Here is an 18,281-nt window from a genome sequence, read left to right as displayed (position 1 = left end):
GGTATATACCCAACGGAAATAAAAACACATGTCCACACAGAAAACTGTACATAAATGTTCACAGCAGCATTATGCATAATAGCCAAAAAGCGGAAACAACCCAAATGCCCATCAATGGATAAGGGAAATGCTGAATATCCGCACAATGAAGTGTTACTCAGCCATGATGTTACTATGTGGATGAACCTTGAAAACATGATGCTCAGTGAGACAAGGCACACACAAAAAGACACATGTGATCTCATTTATGTGAAATGTCCCAAACAGGCAAATCCATAGAAATGGCAGCTTAGTAGTTGCTTCAAGCTAGGTGTGAGGGGTGGGGTTAGAGGGTAGGAGATTGATAGCTAAAGGGTATGGGGTTTCTTTCCAAGGTGATGCAATGTTCTAAAATTGATAGTGGTGATGGTTGCACAACTCTGGAGGTACTAAAAACCACTGTACTCTTTAAGTGGGTGGACTGCACAGTATGTGAATTACACTTTAATAAAACTATCCACAAAAAAATCCCCTTTGCTCCTGGTTCCCTTGTTCCACTCCAACCCTGTTGAATTGTTTCCCAGAAATCAACGCATTTCTTCCCACCACAGGATATTGGCACAAGCTGTTCCCTCTGCCTAGAATGCTCTTTGCTCCCCCTTGCACCTAGTTACTTCTCCCCTCCCTTCCTCTTTAGCTGGAGGTCACTTCCTCATAGATGCTACCCTGCCTACTAAGCCAGATTTGGTAGAGTGACAACAGCTCCTTATGTCTATGCACTAAGCGCATACGATTTTACAAGAATATGTGTAATCCTTTGAGCACAATGTCCATCAGAACTGTGGGCTTCCCAAGGGCAGGGATCTGGTATTTCCTGCCTCTGCAGCAGGCAGCACAGAGCCTGGGACATCTGTCCAACAGGGCTTGGGACACACCATACACATAGTACAAACAGGTACCCCTCTTCTCTCTGGTTAGCCTGCCCAGCCAGACACCCTTTTATAAATAAGGAACTGAAGCTGCCCAGATATGTTAAGATTCCTTCCTCACCCACCATATGAACCTGTCTGGCACCCCACAAAGCCTCAGAGAGCTCCAAAACACTGTGCAGACTCCTGGGAGGGCACAGCCCCAGGAAATAAACCCACATGCTGGAACCGACTAAGAAAGAATTTCCAGACTGTGTTTGGGATATGAATGGGAGTTACTAATATTAGGCTGCCAGTTGCCATCAGATTGGGATGTAAATAAAATTTCTTTACGTCAGGACTTGTCAGAGCCTTGATATGCTAACGATGTTCACTGTGAACTTCCACAAAGGAATAAAACAACCAGCATTTCCCAAACCTATTTGACCACAGACCCTTTATTTGTGATATAGGCATCCCATGAAACACACTCTGGGAAATATTTGTGTGAAGTAGGATCTCTCCACTTTGGCACTACTACCATTTCAGGCTGGATAATTCTGTTGTGGCAGGCTGTCCTGTGCATTCTGCCATCTCTGGTCTCTACCCATTAGATGCCAGTAGCACCCTCCCAAATCGATCAAAAATGTCTCCACACTGCCAAATGTCCCCTGGGAGGCAAAACTGTCCCCAGTAGAAAACTATCAGTGTAAAGTTTCAGAGAGAGGCACCGCACAGTAACGTCCATAACAAAGTTACGAAGACCCCGAGAAGCCTCCAGTGGCTGAAAGCCAGCATGGTCCATTAACAGCCAGGACTGGGTTGAGCCCAACAGAGTGTCCCTGATAAACAGGGTCTAGGGGCCGCCAGAAGAGGCATGGTGCAGCCACACTTCCTCAGCCACTCCCCAAGAACCATGAACAGCTGGCAAAGGCCTCACCCAACTTCCTCTGCAGAAAGGAGCACATCCCTGCAATAAGTAGCTTGAGGGGACACCTGTATAAGCTAATTGAAAAATATAACTATACTCCAGCCAGCTAACCAGGGAGGCACTCCTCACTCTGCCCCACAAACAGTGCTGTGGTCTCAGTGCTTATGTCATGCTTCCCCTGGGTCACCCCTGAGCTGCTGCTCCACCTTCTCCCTGTGGCCTGTCACCCTTGCAAACCTTAAGCAATTCAGCACTATTTCCTCTTTAATTCTGGTGGGTAGTTATTATTACTCTCATTCCACGGATGAGGAAGCAGATAATTTTCTAGATGACCTGCCCAAGGTCACAAAGGGTGTCCAAGCAGAGTTTGGATTTCGACTCTGGCTCTTTCCCTCCAGAACCTTCCTATTCATTGCTTCCTGACAGTGAGAGCACAGTCAGGTCTCAGTTTCCCCATCTGGAGAATACAGAGATTCTTGGGGTGGAGTCTTCCACACGGTCCAGCTCTGGGGCTGGCTCCTGGCCCCCGGGGAAATATTCTGATTTGTACACATTTATTGGTGCCTATCCCAGCAGGAGCCCAGGATTAGAAGTCAGACAGGACATTAGGGCGTGCTGCACACTCGGAAGATCAGAAAACAGAGGTTGCAGGAAAGGCCAGGGCAAGTAAGAGACCTAGGGGTTAGGGTCCTAGAGAAAGGGGTTCATGGGTTGGAGATGAAAGGTCAATTGGTCTGGAGGACGGGTACATGGGCTGAGGGTCAGTCATAGGATCTGAGGGTCAGGGGTTGGAAATCATAGACTAAGAGTTCTACATGTGAAGTCAAAAGGCAAGGATCAGAGGTCAGAGAGAGGTCTCAGGTCATGGTTGCATAGGTGGACTTCATGGGTCAGTCTTACCTGGTCCCCCTGGCGGGCAATGATGGTGCCAGCTTTGGCGTGATGTAGCAAGACTCGGCCATTCAGGAGGGAGGAGTCCTGAAGGGGGAGGGAGTTGAGAAGGGACCACCCTGGCCTCCCTGCCCTCCACCGCAACTCTTAGCCCCTGGGCCACGGCTGCTCACTTCGAGCCGCATCAGCTTAGCCAACTCCCGCTTTGCTGCTTCAAAGATGCTGCTTGTCTGGCGGCCTTGGTAGGGACCAAACAGGCAGCCGCCGGTGGCCGACTCGTCCTCGCAGTAGCTGTACTCACAGGCACCTGCTGGCTGCTCCCGGGCCTCCTGAGTGGGGGTCTGTAAGGACAGAGCCTGTGACCTCCCTACTCCCACCTGATTTTCCTCCTCAGGGGATTCCACCAAAGGAAGGGCAGAGAGGACAGGGCCTTACCCGAACAGGGGCTGCCTGGGGTCCCCCTGAGGCTTCTTCTTGCAGAGACACAGAGATCCGGCCCCGTTCATATGCCATGTCGAAGTCTGAGCGGGGGCCACCCTGCAAGCCTGAGGTGCACAGAGGGCAAAAAGGCAACAAAGATGAGCATGACAACAGCTTTGGCCTAAGCAATTACCACCTACCTATGTGTCAAATGTGACATCTGTGTAAACATGACTAACAAATAACGACACTCTCCCTTGGAATTCTCATCACAATTGAGGGCACCATTTCAATGAGCACTCACAAAAAAAAAATCAGGAGAAACTGCTGCCAATGTTCCCATTTCACAAATAAGAAAAATCAGGATTGGCCAGTCTGCCTTCCAACTCAGCAGCTCAATGGCCTCTCCCGCCCCCCAGGGCCCCAAACCTGAGATGTCCCCCGGCATAGAGAGGCAGCGGCTCAGCAGGGGGGCCGAGGGGGCTTCCAGGGATGTGGGCTTCACCGGGTCCCCTGGGGAAGACACATGTTCAGGCTCCTAGTTAGAGGGTAGGAAGCTAAGGGGGGCCTAGGGAGGAATCAACTTAAGGGTCCCTGGGGACTAGGAGACTAGGATAAGTAATTCTAATGGGTACATGAGGCTGGGACCAGAAGTCCCTGGGGGACCAGATAGAGTTGTAACTGGGTACCACCCACTAAGGGACCCCTGGGGGCTGGGGAGGGTCAGGCTTGAGTTTCTGAAGAACTGAGAAGAGACGGGGAGCAGAGCTCCAATGGGCTCCCCAGCACACTGGGCTGGGCCAGCCTTGGGTCCCTGGGGCCCAGGCATGGGTCATCTCAGTACCTGTAGGTCCAGGCAGAGGGGCCCCAGTGGGGTCAGGCGGCCGGCCAGGCGCCTCCCTGGGCTCCTCGGTTGCCGAGGTGCTGACCACACGCTTGGAGCCTCGCACGGGGCTGGTGCGAGCTGGAAGGCCTGGGCTGGGGAAGAGGCGCAGGGGCTGGATCTCCTGGGGGCAGAGAGCACCCTTGTGGTATGTCCTAGGAGGTATGTGCCACACCACCTTTCCAGGCTCCCATACTCTCCATGAAACTCACATGGCTGAAGAGCTCATTGGTCAAACCCAGGTAGTTGTGAAGTGCCAGGAAGGTGACCCGCTGCAGCCTCACCATGATGATCTGCAGAGCAGAGCCAGAGAAGGGGTGGGGCCAAGGAGCAAGGGGTGAGAGTGGCAGGGTGATGTGAGAAGTGGAGCCCAAACATTACGTGGAGGGGGGGGCCATGGACGGGGAGAAAGAGGTGGGGTGGAACCAAGGCCCAGGCAGGGAGCACTAAGGGGTGAGCAGGGTCAGAGAGGTGCCAGGGAGAAACCCTCAATGAAGTGGCAGAAGCCTGGGCAGATGGGACCAGGCAGCTAATGGGAAGAGTCAGGGGTGGCTGGGGGAGGTCTGGCTGCTCAGGGCCCATAAGCACAGCGTGAGTGTCTAATGGGTCCCAGTCCACAGGTGCCTGTGATGGGTGGGGGGTCTGTAGAAGGGACAGAAGACCTACTGACCTGTACCACCCGCACCAGGCTCTCAGGGTACTTGGTGAAAACAGCTGAGAAAGCCTCCACTGGCAGCCGCAGTACCGTGGAGTCTCGGGCTGCCCGGGCGGACACAGTACGCTGGGGATGCTGGTGGCCCTGGGGGTATGAGGGGCATGAAGAGAAGCAAGGTCAAGGGCTATGAGCCCCTTCCCTGCTTTCCAACCCTTCCTGACACTAGTGTCTTGAGGGAATGCCGGCAGGATCAGATATTGGGGTCCCCTCTCTAGTCCAGTCCACTGGTTGTGGCCTTTTACCTCAGCCTCCTCACCCAAAGTGGTCACTCACAGTGATGACATCCAGGATGCTCAGAAGGCTATTCACACTGTCCCCAGGGACTACTTCCTTCACCACACACTCCTTTCCATCCTGTAACATGGGGTGGGAGTATGAGGGGTCAGTGCCCTCTCCCTGCCAACCAGCCTTCCACCCCTGGCCCTCACACTCACCCCCACCCCAGTGACCACTGACCCCACAGACTACCCTAGATGCCTTTGGGCATGTTTTCAACTCCTGTCTGCACATCTCAAAAGACCACCAACCCTACAGACCAGTGGAGAGCAGTGCCCGTCTCCCTGTGGTGCCCCCGCAGGTGGCCCACTCACAGGGCCTGGCAGGCAGAGCTCCAGCAGCCCGTCTTGCACCACATAGATGCTGGCATCTGGCTGGCCTGGCCGGAAGACGTAATCACCCTGGCTGAGCCGCTGGAAGATCATGTGCCGGCAGAGTTCCAGAAAGAGTGGCTTCTCGAAGTGGCCTAGCACTCTGTTGGATGGAGGAAGAGGAATGCAGGTTAGATCAGTCCCCAGCTCTGTGGCACCCTCACCTGTACCCCAACACTGACCGGACATTCTTGAGCATGTAGAGCACCTCAGAGGGCAGGTGGGAGTTGGCCAGGTCGCCCTCCGTCAGGTCTGCCTCGAGCACTGCAGGCGGGGGCTCCTTCCTCTGCAGTGTTGGCATCTCCTTCTGGATGCGCAGGATCCTGGTAGGAGGACGGGGGGTGGGGCAGGGAGAGGATTCAGAGTCACATAGAACAGGGGTCAGCAGACTCTGGCCTGCTGACCAAATCAGGCCCGCTACTTCTTTTTGTAAATAAAGTCTTATTGGCATACAAATACTTTCATTCATGTATGAATTGTCTGGGGCTGTCTGCATGCTACAGCAGCAGAGTTGAGTAGTTACAGCAGAGTCATATGTGGCTTGCACAGCCTAAGATGTTTACTATCTGATCCTATGCAGAAAAAATTTGCTGACCTCTAATGTAAAATCCTGAGATTGTCCCTCCACTAGTCATAGGCCTCTGAGATGAACCCTCCAGTTAGACCCCTGACATAGCTTCCACGACAGGCAGAAAAAGCACCTCTGTTCATCATGGGACCCCTGACACAGCCCTTCCAGTAATCACAGACTAGATTCGTGAGATAGCTTCTCAAATGCAGGCAGACCCTGGGGGAGCTTCTGTTACATGAAGAGACCTCAGATACAGCCTCTCTGTTCTTTATAAGGTCTCTGAGATAGCACTTTCTTTCAGGTCGGAGAGAACCCTAAAACAGTCCTTTTGATGGTCATACAGACTCCTGAAATAGCCCCCATTACATGTGGAGAATCCAGATATAGCTTCTCCCCTATTCATGGACCTGGGAGAACCCTTCCCAAAAGTCACGATTTCTACTGAGAAAGCCCCTGCACTGGTCACAAGATGCTCAAGATAAACCCTCTAGTATAAGCAGTCCCCTCAGTTAAATTCCATGATATAGAGAAATCCAGATATAGCTCCTTTTCTGAACACAGAGGTCCTTGGGCTTGCCCTTCCCCACATCGTTGATTGCTGATAGCCCTCTGACAGTTATGACATATGGGTAGATCCTCAAGGTGTAGAGACACTGAGAAGTAGAGAGACACAAGATATAGTCTCTCAACTGATCGTGGAGAACTAGGAACAGCCCTTCTTCTCAAGTCACAGAAAGCTGTTTGATAGAATCTCTGTTTATCATTTATAGCCCTGGGATATCCCAATGTGAAAACACCCTTCAGAGAGACTTCACAGTGTCTTATGAACTAGACCTCAAGATGTCAAAAGAAAAGCCAGCTTCCAACTTAGAAGAAAAAGATCCCACCCAGGGACAGCCTTTCTTGGAGACCCTGAGGGAGTCTTTTGCTGTTGACAGGCACCCTGAGATGTTCTTCCTATGTTTTTAGTGCAAGAAGATTCTTGAGACAACTCCTAGGGTACAGAAATCCCTGATGGAGCCTCCTCAGTGTGGGAAAAATTCCTAGGTAAGTGACATAGAGAGAGATTTTCTAATGTAGACAGACTGCTGAGATAACTCCTAGAGAACAGCAGCTAGAGCCTGCCCTTCTAGCTGGCCACAGAAACACCTGAGCTACCTCAATGAAACACCTCTTTTGTGGGGAGACCCATAAAATAGCCTACATGGAAACCTCAGATTTAGATTCCTAAACGTATAACAACACAGTGTCTCAGATACTGACTAAGAAGCAAATATTTATAGATATCTCAGGGAGGGCTGTCACTGGTAGAGGAGTATCACTGAGATAGTCCTTAGAAACTCCAGAGACAGCCTGTCTGGTGTAGGGTAACTCTGAGATGGCCCCTGTGATGTGGGACGGCTCACAAAACTGTGAGATACACCCTTCAGTGTGGGCTGATCACTCGAAAGGCCCCGGAGATAGCCCCCAGTGCCAGGTACATCCAGCACAGCCTTACTTCTTGGCAATGTTGAGCATCTTGAGCTTCTTCTTCATTCGTGGCCGGGAGGTGGTGGAGACAGAGGCATCCACCAGAGAGGAAGTTGATTGTGAAACCTAAGAGAATTAAGGGGGAGAATAGGTCAACTGCCAGTTAAGACCCTAGGCAAGAGGGAGGGCCAGATCCTTGGTCCTTAATCAAGGGGAAGGGGTTTATTAAGAGGTGTAACTAGATAAAGGGCAGGGCCTGTGTGGTCATCAGGAGCCCCAGACAGTCCTAGACTCACCTTCCTCATAATCTTCCGGCCATAGAAAAGCACTTTGTCTCTCTTCCGGAATCGATACCGCGGGCCATCGGGTGTTGGGGTTTCTGGGGATAAGGGGAGAGGAACACTGAGCTCTGTGCAGACTCCACGAGGCCAACGATGAGAACACTGCGTGCAGACTCCAGCAAATCCCATCTGTACTGCCTCAAGGACCAGGTTCGGCTTCCCACCCCTCCAGAGGGGTCCTTAGGATCCTCACTAGGAACTCGAAGCCTCCGCACCAGCAGGAGGATGAGCACGGCTGTGAGCAACACCGCGACTCCGGCCCCGATCATCACGCCCAGCACCTGCGGAACGAACGGCACTGGCTGCGCACTGCATACTCGCCCTGCCGAACCCTCCCCAGGGACCAGGACGTCCCCAGTTTCATCCCATTCTGCGACGTCCGTTCCCGAGACGGTCGCAGTCGCCCCTGGCCTGGATGTCCCCATCTGCAGAACGGCCAAGTGCGGTTCCTTCCCGGGGAGCGCAACTCTTCACCGCAACTCGGGGACCCGCGGTGCACGCCGGGAAACGTAGTTCACTCCGAATAGATGCAGTCGGGTTCTCGCGGGACTGCGATGGTGCGCGCTGAGCGCGTCGGGAAATGTAGTCCTTGCGGCGCCACGCAACCCTCAACCCTCAACCCTTACCATTCCTGTTTGCAGCGGGGCCTCCATTAGCTGCTTCGGGCTGGGCTGCAGGTCTTGTACCCCAGAATCCTGGGAATCAGGAAGCAGAAGGAACTCGAGCAAGTCGTCACTCTGGGCCCGCCCCTCCTCGGCCACAAGCCCTGCCCACTTCGTGATCGCAATCCCGGCCAGGGACCAGCTAGAGGGAAGCTGCGGAGCAGAGGCTGGGGTAAACTGACCTCTGAGCCCGGGAGTGAGCTGGGGCGCCGGCTCCCCGCCGGGCTTCCTTCCCCCACGCTCTGGGCCGACCAGACGCTTTACCGGTGCAAACCCCACCCTAGGGCCAAAGGGTAGTCTGCCGGGCACCCAGTGAGCAGCCAGCGCACGGGTTCCCCTAGGGCACGGCTCCCTCACACACGCAGCCTCCTTCCCAGCCTCTGATCCCAGCGGAACTGATCAGTCCTCACCGACCCCTAGGTCGCACCCCTGTGCTCCCCATAAAATCTGGATGCCCTATCCTGGGAAAGCTGAAGCCATAGTCAGTGGGTCGGGGAGATGCCTGGCTCCTGGATCAAGCCTGCCCCCAGAAAGACCCAGGGGCTAAGGAGCGTAGGAGTGCTGCCGGGACCTCCCACACAAGAAGTCCTAGGGGATTCCGAGGTCTCAGTCTCAGAGAGGTCCTGGGACGCTCCGGGTGGGATGGATTCGCAAGGTGTTATTAGTTGGTACTGGAGATTTATTGTCACGTAATAGTAACGTTATGGGGTCTCTGATGGTGCGGAGCATCACTGGGCCTCCAGTAATGATGCTGGAGCCATTGCTGGGCGACGTAACTGAGGACGCTGGAATTACTGGAGCTCTGGAAAGTTACCCAGCGGTTCTCAGGAATACGGGACTATTACTGGGAAAACCGGGAGCTGGGTGGGCACGTCTCTGGGGTCGCTGGAGCATGAGAGTGGGCCTAGGGAGGACGTCAGGGGTCCTTGGAAGATACTGAGGAACGCTGGAATATTCCTGGGACTTCCTTGGGAGACTGAGGATGTTTTTGGCGCCGCTAAAGTATTAATGGAAATTTGGTTTTTTGAGACATCGCCTGAGAAATTCATGGGGGTCTAGTCCTCTTCCCCCCCCCCCCCCAGGGTGCACCTGGCTACCGGTGCGGAAACACCTGCAGGGATCTGGGGGGAAAAGGAGCATCAGAGTCGGGGGATACCGAGAATCGGCGGAGGGACAGATCTTGCGAAAGCCGAGGGCTCGCTAACGACCCCCGAAGAGATGGCCCTTCGGGGGTGACAGAGACCCGGACTCACCCAGAGGCTGCAGACAGGGTCCACTCAGCGCCAACACCGCTGGCGTTCCGCCCAGCACCTCAGGTGTGGCCCCTTTAAATTATTTGCTGCAGGGCTCACAGAAGCCCCGCCCCCTACCCTGTTAGGAAGGTCGTGTGGAACCTACTGTGGCAACGCCTTAAAGGGGCCAAAGACCGGTTGGCTAAGGGAATGCCCCTCCCGCTAGAAAAGTGAGCGAGGTGTTTGTTTTTTTCCCCCCTCATTTATTTAACACCCATCCCACCCCAGTGTCCAACCGGACTGACCCAGGCCCTCACAGAGCGCTGTAGGGAGCCAGTCCTTAAAAGCAAACCCTAAAAATAAATAAGAGCGGATCTCCACAGTCCCAGGTCCTGGAGCTAATGTCCAGTGGCAGTCCCAATCCGAGTCAATTCACCAGCAGCGAATGCTCCGAGGCGTCCCTGTTGGAGGAGCAATATCAGCTGGGGCCAAAGGCATCAGTGGCAGAAAGCAGCTGTGGCCTCTGGCAACAACCCTTCCCTCAACCCCCAATCCTAACCAAAACTCGAACCTGCCGCAACAGCAGAGAAGGCTGCAGGCTGAGCCACTCCCGCGGCGGAACTTGCCCGAGGTAGGGCTGTCCTTGCACTGCGCGATGTAGGCCTGAAGCTCGCTCATCTCTGCGCCCGCACCGCCCGGGTGCTGAGGAGAGATATGGGGTGAACCAGCAAAAAGGGGCCCCTTGAGATCTGCCCTTGGCTCCACCTCTTCTTCAGCCATCGGGATCTCCTCGCTGCAAGCAGGCTCCCACCTCTGAGCCTTTGCACTTGCTATGTCCACCACCTGTTGTTCATTATGGTTTTCTTCCTGAAAGACCTTCCCTTACCCCTGAATATGTGCACAACCTGTATCTTGGTCAGTTGCTGTCACATCTATGTCCCCAGTCATCTGAACAGTGTGGCTTTCAGCAAGAGACTTTGCCCTCCCTACCTTGTGAAGGAGCCACCATCTCTTCCCAACGTTCTTTTAGCTAGTAGGCCTTTGCTTTGCCTATTCCTTCACCCTGATGCTCCCTTCCTTGAGTTCCCATCTCTTCAATCTAGAACGTACTGAGATGATAAAAATGTTTGATTCTATGCTGTCCAATCTGGTAGCTACTAGCCAGCCACATTGTTTTCTGGGCACTTACTATGTGAATGATGTGAGTGAGGAAATGAATTTGGAATTGCATTTCATTTTAATTTAAATCAAAATGTAAACAGTCCCATGTGGTTAGGGACTAGTATTAGACAGCACATTCTAGAAGCCTTCATGGACTCACCCAGTCTAAAGCAGAGAATCCCACAGTAACCTTCCACACTTCCTTCATATCTCTCACCAGTGGTTCACCATACTTCCGTTCATGCATCATCCTCTTGCCCATTGGGCTCAGACAGACTATGTATACCTTTCTTCATTTCCTAGATGCCAGGTGCCCAGCACAGGGCTTGGCCCACAACAGGCCCTCAGACATGTTGGCTAAAGGAACCCTGTCTCCTTGCCGCCTTCACATTCTGCTTTGACTCCTTGCTCTCCTCTGATCTCCACAGCCTTGTAGGACTGCCACAGTCCCCCGGACCCAAACAACCCCCACCAAGGCCACCCCACAGAATGGAAGGCTAAAGAGCAGGGCTTCAATATTCAGACAGTCCTGGGTTGAGCCTGGTTTCGTCACTTAGTAGCTGACCTCAGGCAAGTAGGTGAAACTTTATGGCCTAGCGTCCCTGTTGGTAAAAGCAGACGCAGGAATCCTACCTGCATAGAGCCCCGCCTTGATCAAACTGAGAATGAGACAGCTGTGACTATGACATCAGGCCCACCTATGCTCCCCAATTCCAAGCCACACTCTCCTTTGGCTTTGCTGAGTCTCTCATTCCCTGAATCCTTCTCTCCTTGTGCCCCTCCCTCAGCATGTTCCCCAGGACCCTGCTGAGGCCCACTCCAAGGGACCTGGAGCCCAAGTTAGAGCTGTGAGTGCAGTTGGTCCCACGGTGGAGGGGTTGCACGGCTAACCTTGATGGTGTCATAGGCACCAGTGATGAGTGCAATGAAGAGGCTGAGCACCATGTAGATGAAAAGACTGATGAAGGAGTAGAGGTAGAGCTGGGAGAAGAGCCAGACGAGGCTGCTGCGGCCCTGCTGCGCCTGCATCGCTGCGAATGTCACGAACATGTCGTCCCCGTTGATGAGCGAGAACAGGCACTCCGACACCATGGAAAGTGAGCGGAACTGTGGCCAGGCAGCAGGTCAGTGGGGTTAGGACAGAGGGAGCTGTGAGCATGGCTGGGGGCAGGATGGGGACACTAGGGGTGAGAGGGTACAGAGGACCAATAGTCACAATTGGACCACCTGGGGGGTCACTGTATAATGACGAAGTCATAGGGTCAGTGCTAGGGTTACTGGGGGTCAGAAGGCAGAATATCATTAGTCATGATGGAGTCTTTTGGGGAGGTCACTGTGTCAATGATGATGTCATAAGGTCAATGCTAGAACCGAGGGGACAGTGGGCAGAACTGCTGCAGACATTCCTGTTAAGTTACCAAGGGTCAAGCTGAGTCATTCAGTGTGGCCAGGTCAATGAGAGATAAACCAGAAGGCTTAGGAAGTGGGTTCAGGGGAGGGGGGCCAGAGACCCCTCAACTGTGAGTCATGAGCACCCACCATCAGCTCTGGTCCCAGCCAGCCCCTACCTTCACGTGATAGGGCCCCAACACGATCCAGCCACAGAAGCAATAGCCCAGGTAGATGACAGCCACACAGCAGCAGAAGCGCATGACGCTGGGCAGGGCCACCCGCAGTGTGGCGATGAGGATCTGTGGTAGGGCAGATGGGGGCCCAATGATGGTGTGGCCACAACCAGGGTCGGCCGTGTGTATGGGGGTGGAGCAGTCAGGGCCTGTCCAAGGGTGTGGCTAGGGGAGCTTAGAATGAGCGGCATGAAGCTGAGGGGGCCCAAGGGCATGCCGTGACTAAACTCAGCTAGGTGGCTATGAAGGGGCAGGCTCCTTCCCCTATACATGGCCCCTGCCCAAGTATAGTGACAAGTACATCTGGGGTGGACAGGTACGGGTTAAGAGACTCGTGACAGGCCATCTGCAGAGGCTGATGATAGCCATACATGTATGAATTTAGGGGGGTAGGAATCAGGGGACATGTGGCCACCACCTGGAGGGAGGGCCCAGGCTGCACACACAAGGCTTACGTTGTACTTATGGAAGAAGGTAAGGTAGCGGATGACGCCAACCCAGACGAGCAGCGTTGAAGTGCCCAGGAGGATGCTGCAGACATCGTAGCTGGCCAAGTTCTAAGGGCGGGAACAGTGTCAATCCCGTCTGGTTGGCCATTCTAAGGGATGTTGCCCTGGGCAGGGTGTGGGCAGGACCCACCTTGGCTTCGATGCCAATCTTCATGATCGTTCCTGAGATGGTCAGGACGTCGCTGGTGACCAGCAGGATGTACCAGCCGTTCACAAATTCCAGTCGCTCCCACAGGCTGACAACCCGTCCCCGTTGCCGCCACATAAACCCAACAAACTCCTGCAGAAGGAAGGTGGGGTGAGGCCCTCTCCAGGCATGGGAGCCTCGAGCCACCCCCAGCCTGTATGGCCCCAGAGCTGGGCAAAGGCTGGATTGGGTACATGTCACCTTGGGGTGAATCTCACATTCTGTAGTAGGAAGCCACGGAGCAGGGAGCGGGCACATAGCAGGAAGGAGAAGGAGCAGGTGAGGATCACGACCACATCGAACAGGAGCCGGAAGCTGTTGTCTCCTATGGGGAAGGGGGCCTTGGGTTGGGCCAGGGCAGCTCGAAGCTTTGTGAGGCCAAGCCTTGGGGTCTGTAGGGCAAGTTTTGGCTGGTCAGCAGGTTCATGGGCTACTCTGGGTAAGCCAGAAGCTAGGTCAGCGCTGGTCTGGGGCTTGGGAATCCCCAGGCGGGTCAGGGTCCCTGGTTGGCGCTGGTCTGGGGCTTGAGGGCTCACCATGCCTGAAGACGCTGGGGTGCTTACACTCTTGGATATGGGCTTGAGTCTCCAGGCTGATGGGGACACGCCCGCTGTGTGCCTTATTGTCAAACGTGATCTGCAGTGGAGTGCAGAGTAAGCCTTGGCAGGCCTAGGCTCCCAGACCCGCATGACAGGTGATCTGTCTGGCCCCAGCTTCCCCATCACCCTCATGCTGCCCTTGGCCAAGGGTCCCCAGCCCGGGAGCTTAAGAACCCTGTGGCACTACCCCCCGCCCCACATCACTGGTGGCTCCACACCCTTGGCCTGAACACCATAGGCTCACTAGGACACTGAAGGTGTAGCAGTCTGGGATCTCATTGTTGATCAGGCTCTGCAGGTTGATGGTCTTTAGCTGGAAGTGGATGGTGACGTTGATCAGCCTGAAGGGGAAGGGTCCAGTGAGAGGGAAGGGGCTCCGCCGCTCCCTCAGGCCCCAGAGTGCCCGCGCTCCTGCCCAACGCTGACTTTGCAGCTGGCAGTGGAAGTGCTCACTCAGCAGATATAAGCCCAGCCCCGCCCCTGCCCCCGTCTATGGGGAAGTGGCTCCCGGGGGCCCCAAGGACACATGGTATCCTGCCTCTCCCACCCCCTGCCCAGCCCGGGGGTGGCCCCCTCAATCAGGCAGTACTTGTGGAATTTGAGCGTGAGGTTCTTGTAACTGGTACTGCCATCCAAGAGCGATAGATCATCACTGGGGGGCACAATGGGTTTCTCGGGGGGGTCCACCTTGATGCAATCTGAGGACAGGGAGTCAGGGGACACTTGGGATGGGGGAGGCACAGGCAGGTCTCCCCAGAGTCCCCAATGGCAGACTTCCCTGATTCACTTCCCACTTGGTACTTGAACATTTACTGTTTGTTCCCCGTGTCCACCCAGGGTAGGGCCTGGTCTGTCTGTTCCCTGTGCAGACCCTAGGGCTTAGTGCTCTGTGGGCCCCCGAGTGTTTAGTGAATTCATGATATTAAAACATAACACCCAGTTCTTTCTGCATGGCAAGCATTCTTCTAAACATACTTCAAATCACTGATGCTCATGACAGCCTATCTCTCAGATGAGTGAGGGGCAGAGCTGCAATTTTAATCCCAGCAGTAGGGAGCCCCCAAAAGCTCAGCCTTGCCTTAGCTACTCACCAGTGACAACCATTGGGTCGATGTCGAAGGTATCGTTGGCTGGGTCCACGTGGCCCCGGTGGTAGTACCGCTGGCAGAGGGCCAGGGCTGAGCCATTGGCCCAGGGACCACCACCGCCCCGCACATATGCGTAGCGGCCCAGTGACACATCAGGGAGTATCAGGTACTGTGGGTAGAGAAGGGGAGGGTCCATCAGCCCCACCTGTGCTCCCCTGATCTTCCCACCTGCCAACCCGCTCCTGGCTGCTGATACCTGGTCCACGGCGTAGAAGATAGCCTGGTAGAGCTGCTCTCGAGTATAGGCTGCGAAGGTATCATCTGCCCCATCAGAGTAGCCCAGAAGGAAGAGGTGGCGGAAGGCGATGGTGTTCTCCTCCCGGAATGTCACTGCCAGCTGGTTGCTGAGCCCGAACAGGATGAGCTGGTAGGATAATGGGGGGTCGACACTGCTGGGATGGGGCTTCCCTCAGTGCATGAGTGGAGGAAGAGGAAAAAGAGGGCCCACTCCATGAGGGCATATGTCCCAGTCTTCCATGCCTACCGTTTGTTCCCAATGCCCAGCACACAGTGGTCACTTATATGTCTCACGGCAGCAACTAATGTTCATTAAAAGTTTACCAGATGCCAACTTCCATGCTAAACCCAAACCTACAGGGTAAGAACCACTGCTGGGTCCCTTGACTAAGGTGAAATTAGAAGCATAGTAACATAGCTGAAGTCACAGCACTAGACGAGAAGCTCCTCAGCTGGGACTGGGTCTGATTCATCTTATGGTCCCCAGACCCCAGCATAGGGCCTGGCTGGCATGGGAAGGGGGTCAACTACCTGTTCGACCACTGGGTTAGTTCTCTTTGCGAGTCAACATGGCATCAGACTGCCTGAGTTCAAGTGCCAGCAGCTCCTAACACTTGGTTGCTGTGTGACTTTGGACAAGTCCCTGAGCCTCTCTGAGCCTCTCAGCTGCCTCACCTATAAAATGGGGGCAACAAAAGTTGCTGGGACCTCAGAGGGCATGTGTGAAGTTACAAGGGGCTGCTCACATACAAAGCTTAGAGGGCTTCCTGATTTATTAGTGCCATTGTCATTATGCTGCTGCAGGGTCAGGACTAGGCTCCAACTCCCAGACTCTCCTTCTAGGAAAATAGCACAGGCAGTGTTCTTATGGGGCCCTCAAAGGTCTCACCTGCACAGTGACCACCAAGATCTTCACTACTTGCAGCATCAGCTTGAAGGGCTTGCGACCTTTGGCCCGAAATTTGTCACAGGGACTCATGAAAAAGTACTTGAGACGGCGGCGGAGGTCTTCCTCTTCCAGACGGGTTGGAGTTGCTGGCGAACTCCCCGCCTGGGTCCCATACCCGGGGCTGGGAGTCAGGAGGTGCTCGGTCTCTGGGGGAATGGGAGAGAGCAGTGGGAACCAAGCCCAGGCAGGTCCACTGCCAACAGGGGAGGCAGGTCCCATGTTCCAGCTGAGAAAGAACTCTGGGAGATCTAAGAAATTCTGAAAATCTGCAACATTTTATGGATACATGCAGCAATGCTGCTCAGATTACATTTGGGTTTGGGACTCAAAAGGGCCGGAATTGATTTCTGACCCTGATGCTCACCGGCTTGGGCAGGGCACTCGGTCTCTCTGAGCCTGTTTCTCATCTGCAAAATGGGACAATAGCATCTCTCATCAAGAAGCTGAGGATCTGATGCTTACAAAGTGTTTATCACAAGGGCTGGTACCTGGTAAGAATGTCAGGACATTCCATCATCGTTCCTGTTATGGATTTGTGGGGAGAGAATGAATTGCCTCCACTGGTTTTTCACAGTGCACTCAAGGCTCCTGGGCCCATCCCAACTCCAGTTCTCACACATGAACATGGAACTCAGCTACATTTTGGTATTTTCTGGACAAGCACCCATAGAATGAACTTTCCACTCATCATGACCTGGCCTGTTAAGCTGACACTCTCACAAGCCACAGGCCTAGAGAAGGAGAGATTGACAGTAATGGTAATAATAAGAGAATACATTTGCTAAAGACTCACTGTGCACCAAGAGATGTTATAGCACTGCCCATTTGGGAGTTTATGAGCTAATATGACATCTTCATTAAAGCTGCCAGCTCCTGGAAATCACACAGCCCTAGGACCAAATCCCAGACCTGCTGCTTCCAGGTTGGGGAATTCCAGGCATTTTTCTAAGTCTCAGTCTCCTCCTAAAGAGTAGAGGGGGAAAAAAGTCTTCCCGAGGCTGAAACTCTGAAAGTGCTTCGAGAATGAAGTGAGGAAAAGCAGTTCAGCCCGAGTCTCAGTAATTCTTCAGCAAATGAATACTGTCCTAAGTGCTGCTTGTTCCCTTCAATTCTGACCAGCCTAAGAGGAAGGTCTCAGGTTTCAGCCACTGCTGGGGTCAGCGCTGGTTACAGCAGCCCAGAACTCTTCCTGACACACCCCCACTCCCCCCCACTGGGAGAACCCAGTTTCCTTCCAGGGCATGGCACTGTCACTGAGATGATTGTGGACACTGTTAGAACCTGTCCTGCAGGGGGGGCCAGCTCCTCGTTGGTCCCTTTGGAGCTTGAATGCTATTGTGGTTGTTTACAAGGCCGCTGGACTGAAGCCAGAAGGTGGGCCTGCTTCCCTAGCTAGGATCATAGCTAACCCACCCCAGATTCTATCAGCTGCGACACCTTTCAGGTGTCTCCAGCCGGCTCAAGAAGTGAAGAAAAACACAAGGGGTTTTTCTCCAAGCTCCCTCATTAGAGATGGAGACTGAAGAAGGTGGAGCTGGGCACCCAAAGCCTGAGTTCAGGAAAGCTGAGCTTTCATGGATTTAGCGATCTGAAATTGAGTTAGGCGTCTAGGCTCAAGGAGGCAATTCCCCCAGCCCTCTGCCTGAATTTAGAGAAGCTGAGCATTTGCCTTCTGGGAGTCTCACGTGCGAGCTGGAAAAGCTGGTGCCAGCTGAGTTCCAGCAATGCTGAGCAATCGGAATCTAGGCTCAGAACGGAACCTCGCAGCCCTGTGTCAAAGAAGCTGGCGGTCCGCCTGCTGTCTGAGTTTAGGAACTCCGAGAGGAGCCTGGGTCTAGGAAGGACAGTCTGGAGTCTCATCACTCCAAAGTCGGAGAAGCTGGTGCCCACCCGCCACCCAGGTTCTATGAACCTTCTGCCCAAATCTCCACTGCGGGAAAGCTGGGAGATCAACACCAGAGTTTGGGAAAGGGAAACTAGGGGCTCCTGCGCTTCAGGCCGGCGGAGCTGGCCGCCTGCCTGCCTTCCCGCAGCCCACGGGGGCGTCCGCACTCTCACCTGAGCCGCGCGAGCCCACCGGGGCTGCCATACCGGGACGTGGAGCACCAGACGCCAGCGGGCGCGGCGGAGCAGCCGGGGTCCCAGCGCCCGCCGCTGTCACTGAGGCCTCTCCGCCTCGCGGTGCCGCTTCAAACCCTCGCTTATCAGCTGACTTG

The 18,281-nt window shown here is 54.2% G+C and overlaps 2 protein-coding genes across 25 annotated transcripts in view; both read right to left on the bottom strand.

Annotated features, from left to right (window-relative positions):
* PNPLA6 (patatin like phospholipase domain containing 6) overlaps window positions 1-9,756 on the bottom strand; it is a 21,461-nt gene extending 11,705 nt beyond the window's left edge. For 4 of the 12 annotated variants that reach the window (XR_004954932.1, XR_004954933.1, XM_036233735.1 and 1 more), the window contains exons 1-13: window positions 7,950-8,356; window positions 7,712-7,794; window positions 7,444-7,541; window positions 5,557-5,697; window positions 5,318-5,477; window positions 5,001-5,081; window positions 4,683-4,811; window positions 4,225-4,305; window positions 3,974-4,136; window positions 3,559-3,642; window positions 3,145-3,254; window positions 2,883-3,050; window positions 2,719-2,796 (exon numbers count right to left, since the gene is read on the bottom strand). Coding sequence is in view for 10 of the 12 variants with exons in the window: in XM_036233735.1 (XP_036089628.1) it covers window positions 2,719-2,796; window positions 2,883-3,050; window positions 3,145-3,254; window positions 3,559-3,642; window positions 3,974-4,136; window positions 4,225-4,305; window positions 4,683-4,811; window positions 5,001-5,081; window positions 5,318-5,477; window positions 5,557-5,697; window positions 7,444-7,541; window positions 7,712-7,794; window positions 7,950-8,181 (1,608 nt within the window). In the remaining 2 variants the exon portion in view is untranslated. Of the gene's footprint in view, window positions 1-2,718; window positions 2,797-2,882; window positions 3,051-3,144; window positions 3,255-3,558; window positions 3,643-3,973; window positions 4,137-4,224; window positions 4,306-4,682; window positions 4,812-5,000; window positions 5,082-5,317; window positions 5,478-5,556; window positions 5,698-7,443; window positions 7,542-7,711; window positions 7,795-7,949; window positions 8,358-8,382; window positions 8,787-9,671 lie in introns of those variants that run through there. The other 8 variants (XM_036233738.1, XM_016163110.2, XM_036233734.1 and 5 more) reach the window with 6 other exon arrangements.
* On the bottom strand, window positions 8,909-18,281 carry MCOLN1 (mucolipin 1). 13 transcript variants are annotated; one of them, XM_036233748.1, is made up of 15 exons: window positions 18,124-18,267; window positions 16,430-16,553; window positions 16,006-16,211; window positions 15,076-15,243; window positions 14,823-14,988; window positions 14,321-14,429; window positions 13,976-14,072; window positions 13,669-13,768; window positions 13,334-13,524; window positions 13,076-13,225; window positions 12,892-12,993; window positions 12,380-12,502; window positions 11,703-11,918; window positions 10,222-10,352; window positions 8,909-10,111 (listed from the first exon to the last, which is right to left on the bottom strand). In XM_036233748.1, exons 2-15 carry the CDS (start codon window positions 16,470-16,472, stop codon window positions 10,078-10,080), a joined length of 1,836 nt encoding a protein of 611 aa, XP_036089641.1. In that variant the 5' UTR covers window positions 16,473-16,553; window positions 18,124-18,267; the 3' UTR covers window positions 8,909-10,077. The 13 variants fall into 13 exon arrangements, with proteins under 13 accessions (XP_036089641.1, XP_036089643.1, XP_036089642.1 ...); XM_036233750.1 differs by having other exon boundaries at window positions 16,430-16,472; window positions 18,124-18,259; XM_036233749.1 differs by lacking the exon at window positions 18,124-18,267 and adding an exon at window positions 16,554-18,098 and having other exon boundaries at window positions 16,430-16,472.

Source organism: Rousettus aegyptiacus, unplaced genomic scaffold (assembly GCF_014176215.1).
Source record: "Rousettus aegyptiacus isolate mRouAeg1 unplaced genomic scaffold, mRouAeg1.p scaffold_m13_p_16, whole genome shotgun sequence".
Taxonomy (NCBI): Eukaryota; Metazoa; Chordata; class Mammalia; order Chiroptera; family Pteropodidae; genus Rousettus; species Rousettus aegyptiacus.
This window is presented reverse-complemented; position numbering and strand designations above follow the sequence as displayed.